Source organism: Octopus sinensis, linkage group LG2, assembly GCF_006345805.1.
Source record: "Octopus sinensis linkage group LG2, ASM634580v1, whole genome shotgun sequence".
Lineage (NCBI taxonomy): Eukaryota > Metazoa > Mollusca > Cephalopoda > Octopoda > Octopodidae > Octopus > Octopus sinensis.
The window spans coordinates 81,383,339-81,390,486 of record NC_042998.1 but is presented as its reverse complement, the minus strand read 5'-3'; the positions used below and the strand labels follow the sequence as shown (position 1 = coordinate 81,390,486).

The 7,148-nt window shown below is 31.8% G+C and overlaps 1 protein-coding gene across 2 annotated transcripts in view; it reads left to right on the top strand.

Moving 5' to 3' along the window:
• Positions 1 to 7,148, top strand: part of LOC115232540 — a 96,555-nt gene that overhangs the window by 52,472 nt on the left and 36,935 nt on the right. For both annotated transcript variants that reach the window (XM_029802478.2, XM_029802479.2), the window contains exon 3: positions 1,978 to 2,029. In XM_029802478.2, coding sequence (XP_029658338.1) covers positions 1,978 to 2,029 — 52 coding nt within the window. The remainder of the gene's footprint in view (positions 1 to 1,977; positions 2,030 to 7,148) is intronic.

Sequence of the window (7,148 nt, the reverse complement as noted above, 5' to 3'; positions counted from 1 at the left end):
AAAGAGTTAATCACGTTCTATGAACATGAATATGTCCCTCGAGGCTTGCTAATGATTTGCAAACCTCAATTTGCTTGAGTGCTTGTTGAACATTTGCTACATCCATGCATATATATATATATATATATATATATATATATATATATATATATAATACGCGAATTTATTGGTATAAACATAAAATATATATTATATAAGAGTGTGTGTGAGCGTGTATAAATATATATACATATGTCCTATATTTTAAACCTATATCTAGGTATGTATTGTAACATCCAATAAACAATTTTTGGTAATAAATCTACATCAACCCATCCTATCATCTCTATCTTAAACCTCTCTCTCTCTCTCTCTCTCTCTCTCTCTCTCTCTCTCTCTCTCTCTCTCTCTCTCTCTCTCTCTCTCTCTCTCTCTGATCGATCCTCTTTTAAAATCGAACTACTATTATGTATAAACTTTATTCTGCAAAACGCACACTAGCACACAACCATTTTATATAGAAAAATTCGTGATTAGTCTTATTTAAAACTTGAACTAGATTAAACTCTTACAACAGTATGAAATACCTTTCCCACGAACACCTGCACAAGTATATTTTATATTCAAATTCCCTGGACTAAACTCGTGTGTGAATGAACCCTACAGTAACAAACTTATTGCATCAAACCAGAAAATTACTCTCCACCAGAATCTTCAACTCTAACCTAAACTTCTAAAAAAATACTGTTGTCCATGTATTTCAACCATCGCTTCATAAAAGCACGCCACTATTTACTTACAGCCGTCTCACTCGTAACATACCTTTTTCTATACATATTGGTTTACATCTAACTACAAAAGAAAACCTTGCATGATGCGATACAGACATATGCATATATATATATATTAATATATATATTACACACACACACACACACACACACACACACACACACATATATATATGCATATATATATATATATATATATATATATATATATATATATATATATATATAGAAGCTGGCAAATTAAACTAAAACAAAGTCTTGTGGTGGGTTGTAAAATGACTCTTCGTTGTCACTGTCAACCTTTTAACCTTGCGAAATATTAATTAAAATGTTACTTTCTAAAACATAATTGGTTGGTCCAGTATTTTAATATTCACATTTTTCTTATAAATACATAAAACTATCACTATACATATATACATATATATTTCTACATAATTCGGATAAAGTCATTATTTAATGATTTAACATTGGTCAGCGTACTATCAAGGCCATAATGGCTAATTTATATTTAAGTATAATTATAAAATATATCTATAACAAGGTCGCTGAAAACGACAGCGCCTGTACGCTAGATATAGACCCCAAATGGTCTAGAAATCACTTAATTTATTACTCCATTACCACAAGGATGTAAGCAAGGAAAATAGACAGAAAGGATCTATAAAATATTGTGGACAACACTATCTCAAGATTTCATGGTTTGTGATATTAAAAACGCTTTCTTTATTTTACTGGGTCCATCCTATAATGGAACAAAGTATTCAATAGACTTATCCATTTATTTATTTCAGAACTGTTTTAACTTGGTACTAATTTAAACTCTCTCTAAACTGGAAATATGAAGATACTGAACAAAAATTAGGAATCTTCTTAGGGCTGTTGTGCACATAATCACAAAAATGAGACTAGGCACGCAGGAACACACATTTACACATAAAATTATATATGTGTTTTTGTATGTAGGTGTGTGTGTGTGTGTGTTCTGTCTATGTATGTATGCATGTATACGTGTATGTATGTATGGGTATATGTACATATAGTTAAAGAGAAGTGACAGAGTAAACGAAATAAACATAGAATGTGTGTTGAATTTGTGCATTTCCTGCGTATTTCGATATAACGACACTCGTAAAGTTACTGTTGCTGAGCTTCAATTGAATTAGTATAATTTAATAACAATAATATATCTCATTTTTTGTTTCAGCTGAATTCAGTGAAGATGATGATATCAGTGAAGAAACAGCAGTTGATAAGAGGTCAGAACTTTTTATTGTAATATTGTAAATCGTGTAGAGTTTAATCACGTTGCATGACGCCCATAAGATGAAAGCTACAAATATGTTTCTCCCTCCTAAATCTAAGGGAACATCAATTTATATAACCCTCCATCGATCATAACTTAAAGCAAATGTTATACCTACGTATGTATGTAAGTTTGCATATATATACATATACATATACATATATATATTCATGTATGTGTGTGTATATGTACGTATATATTATTTGCTTTAATATGCCCCCCCCCAAAAAAAAACATACAATTATTTGTTTTGAACTGAATATGTTACATTACACTCCAATACAATCATTCCCAAGAATGCAACAAAATATTCATGTTCGTATCCTTATACATTCATAGTTTGAAGGTTGATGTGTGGTATGATCATAGTGTAAACGACAATAATTAATTAAGAACTGAAAATAGAACAGGTTAATTTAATTACTTTAGTGATTTCACATCTGAATATGTGACACAAGAGTGAAATTACATATCGCCCACTGTTGTGGCCATCCTTATGTTATTAGTGAAACAGATGTAAGGTAATTAAATTAATTATGTAATTTTGTCTTTCTTGCTTAATCATTACATACACACACACACACACATATATATGATGCGATGTGTAAATTGTCGTCATTTTATAATTTTAATTTTGTAAATGCACTTTGTTTTTGATATTGTCGACTACACAATACAGTAAGGTCAGTTGGGCACCATGATGCAATTCACTCTGGCATAAGTCTTGAAGCGACATACTGTACTGCTTGATATTCGCGTCGGAAGCCCCGACACCAATAGATGGTGAAGATACAGAACAACTGCTGGCTTGCTGTGTCCCCAAAACAAGTACCGAGAGTGATATAAATCAAACATCTAATGACGGCGACAATATTCCACTATTCATCTTCCCACACGGCCTCACTCTCAATACGGAAGCCTACATCAAGTGCATGGAAGAGGTAGTGCTGCTCTGAATAAAGAGGGTGGCAGCTGGAAGACCCTATGTCAGGCAACATGACTCTGCACCATGCCACACAAGTAGGATAACCTAGTCATGGCTGTCAGGCCATTTTCGTGTCCACATCACCCACAACATCAGGCTACCTAATTCCCAGTACTGCAATCCCCTTGATTATTGTGTGGGGCCAACAAAGCTCCTTGTAACACGAAAGATAAACTGAAGGCAAGGACTATGGCGGCGTTCACCAACTTAAACAAGGAGACTCTCCAGAAGAGTTGCAGGAGATTCTGAAGTCGTCGGGAGGCCGTGGCTGAAGCCATTGGCGATTTTATAATAAATTTACTCTTTAGTATTTCAAGATAGTTTTATGTAATTTTGGTAAATATATCTGTTAAAATGAGATGTCACTTTTATTTTCATTTTTGCGTAATTTAGACGACAATTTATTCACCACATCTTGTTTCTCTGTGTGTGTATACATACATATATATATATATATATATATAAGAAAATAAGAAAATGAAGATGATACAAAACGACATATATAGTGAGAATTACAAAAAAAAAACATAAATCGCAGACGGGTATGCAAACAACAAACAGATGTATTAGTTTAACGCTCGGGAAATGAGAATGTCTTTTACGTTTCGAGCCTATGCTCTTCGACAGAAAGGAACACAGAAATAAACGGAGAGGAAATAGAAAAAGGTATAAATGTATATTGGTCAGCGATCTATCATGGCGAATAAACACATACACACACACACATGCGAGCATATAGATATATATAATAAATCATATGATAATGAGTTTATATATATGTGTGTGCATGTGTGTGCATATGTGAACGTATGTAGGTAAAGAATTTTATGTCTCTCTATAGGTGACAATATGTTAAGCAGTCAGATGATTCTACGTAGTGAACGTGTTTATAGTAGTGAATTACATCGACCCATACATATTGCTAGAAATATTATATTAAGCAACAAAAATAAAATAAATAGTAACAGACAGCATATGAATCACATTCAAAAGGTCAAAAGTCTTTTATGAAAATTTACTGCATGCCATAAGACTAGTTTTAACTCAACAGGTGAAATTATACGGGTGAGAAAGACGACCATAAACATGATTAGAACGCCTATGATAAAAACAGCATAGGATTACTATTACTTATTAACCTTCAAATGTATACGAAGAAACTTCGTATATACATATAGATACGAGATGACGATTTGCAAGGTACTGGTTAGTTCAATAAATTATCTAATTTGGATTTGAGACAGTATTAGAATTATTCATCAGTCGTTTAAAACATCTAGAAGTTATACACCTTACAGATTGGTTCAACCCCATTTCGAAGCTTAATCACATACGTACTTACAAATTTAGCTTGTTGATTTCATAAATTATTTAAAATTAAAAGTCTGTCAAAGAAACTAATAAAATGGTAACTAAAACAAGAGAAACTACCATATCTGATTAAGAAACTTAACATTTAACGAAAGTAATGACTTATATGTATAAATGTAATTTATCTCAAATCATATTATTGCTTTCATCAATTAATCGAACCCATCTGTCTGTTTATATTGTTTTTTACTTTGTTTAAATTTCAAGATATTCGTTTATACACATATACACACACACATACACCCACCACACGTGCATATATATATATATGCATATGTATGTGTGTGTGAGAGTCAATGAACATATAGAAGCACAGAAACATTCTCTGTCATACATGCGCATATATATATATAATATATATACTTATTAATCTTTTTCCTTCTCTCATCCTCTCACTCTCTCTCTCTCTCTCTCTCTATCTATCTATCTATCTGTGTATGTATGTATGCATGTCTATATATATATATATATATATATATATATAATCATCTATGTCAAGTATCAAGTGTCAGGAATAGATTTACATTATGACTAATAATGGTGTCTCGAAGCTAATCGGAAAAGCAGGCAGTGATACATTTATTCACATGATAATTAATTCTACATGCACACATGTTTTCATAAACAGAGACGCAGTTTTATTGTAATTTATTCAATGGCAAATTCTTTAGATAATAAAGACAAACAAAAATCCAGGATTTACAGGTTAATAATCGTGAAATGCCATGGATTAATAGATCAATGACTTGTGTTCAATGACAATACAATCCTACTAGTAATTCAGGAGAAAGTCACTGGCAATATTTAGTTCCGTCACGAAGAAATACGATTTTGAACACAATATTTAAACCGATTCAATGATTCAGTCTGTAGCCACTCTAACTGATATGAAGAGCAACCATTTCATTCTGAAATCAGTCGTATTGTCTAACAACGGTGACATTGAACTTGTTCTTTGAACATGAAATCTGCAAAAAATATGAGATGGTCAAAGCTTGACCATAGTACTGCAGGATCACGTTGTACCTGGAGTACAACTATACAAATAACTATACAAATAAGGCAAGAAGAGCAATAATGAGATAACAGGAATAATATTGTAATAGCAATAATGATGTTTTGAATTTTGATATAAAAATATAACTAAAAATATTGCTAAAATATATGAAAGGAATAAATGCGCAAAACACCTGCGTGGTAGATGCAGTACATGTAGTCTACCTTTGTAAGGTTAGCAGATTCATGCTTTAGTAATAATATCTTAGATGGGCACAAACCAGCTAAGATGAAAGATAGCTGCAGCCGATTAGGTCAACTATACCATACTGATGTTATTTATTTGATAAACCTCGGAAGGATGAAATGCAAAATTCAATTTAGCTGGAGGCGAACACAACTTTAAGCAACACAACTAAATTTAACTGCGTAAAAATTCAGTCAATCCACTGCCTTCAAAAAAGCAATAATATTGATTGATTCTATTATTATTCTTGAAGTAAGAATATTACTAATGATGAATATCATTGCTAATTAGTGATACAGACAAATTACCCCTGTAAAAATAGCAGAGCGCAATTAGATAAAATAATACCAAAGAATGTGTAAACTAGGTAGCTTCTACACTGTTGCTACACCAACCACAAACGGCTGTCAAATCTTGGAGACGAAGACAAAGCCTCAATGCAGCCGCTGTAATTACTAAGAAAAGCCGCCAAACTTCCTATAAATTACTTCCTACTGTTTTAAAAACAGGAAAGCATAGTTAGCTGTAATCCTTCCGCTTATGAAACGGGTACACTACAGTTTTGCATTGTTGACCATACGTATTCATTTATATTGTATATAGAAGTCAGCTAGCTGGCAGAATCGTTAGCACACCGGACAAAATGCTTAGCGGTATTAATCCGGCTTCAGGTTGTGTTCAAATTACGCCGGCTCTGCTTTCATCGCTTTGCAGTCGATAAAATACACAGCAGTTGAGCACTTGTGTTGATTAATCGACTAGCATTTCATCACAAAATTTCTTCTTTTGTGCCTACAGTGGAAACAATAATATATACATAGGAACATAACTGGCTTTTAGATCTTGCTCTACAAACCATTTATCTACTTAATAAAATATATTCAACACTTTAAAATAACATATGCCCTCTGAATTTGAAATTTAATCTCTAATATTTATAAATTAGTGGAAAATACAATCTAGGTTGTACACAGAAATTCATTACAATATATATATATACAATATTAAGAACTATACGTGATTTCAAATTCTAATGATTAAAATACTTTCATTTTCTTTATGATATTGATGTCGTCACGTTCTGCTTTGTGAAACTTTCTTTCAATATGTATTCTATACAGAAAGCGCTCAATTTTAGATTTTGTGTACAGAACGCCAATAATATATTTAAAAATATATTTCTGTCATGTAGATGTTTTTATTATTATATGTATTTATGGTATTTTACTTTTGTACTTCCTGGCCTTACGTGATTCATTTAACATTTTCTTCTTAATTTCGTAACGTTTTACCGCATGGCATATTATAAATATAATACTTATCAATATTTGTAGATGTATTTTATATAAATGTGGCATTTTCATTGCATGTTACACACAACAACAAAAAATTACAACAAAAAATAATACGCAGCATATGAGAGAAAAAATACAAATGAAGGATTTCTTTCTTTGCTGAAAATGATTGTAAATA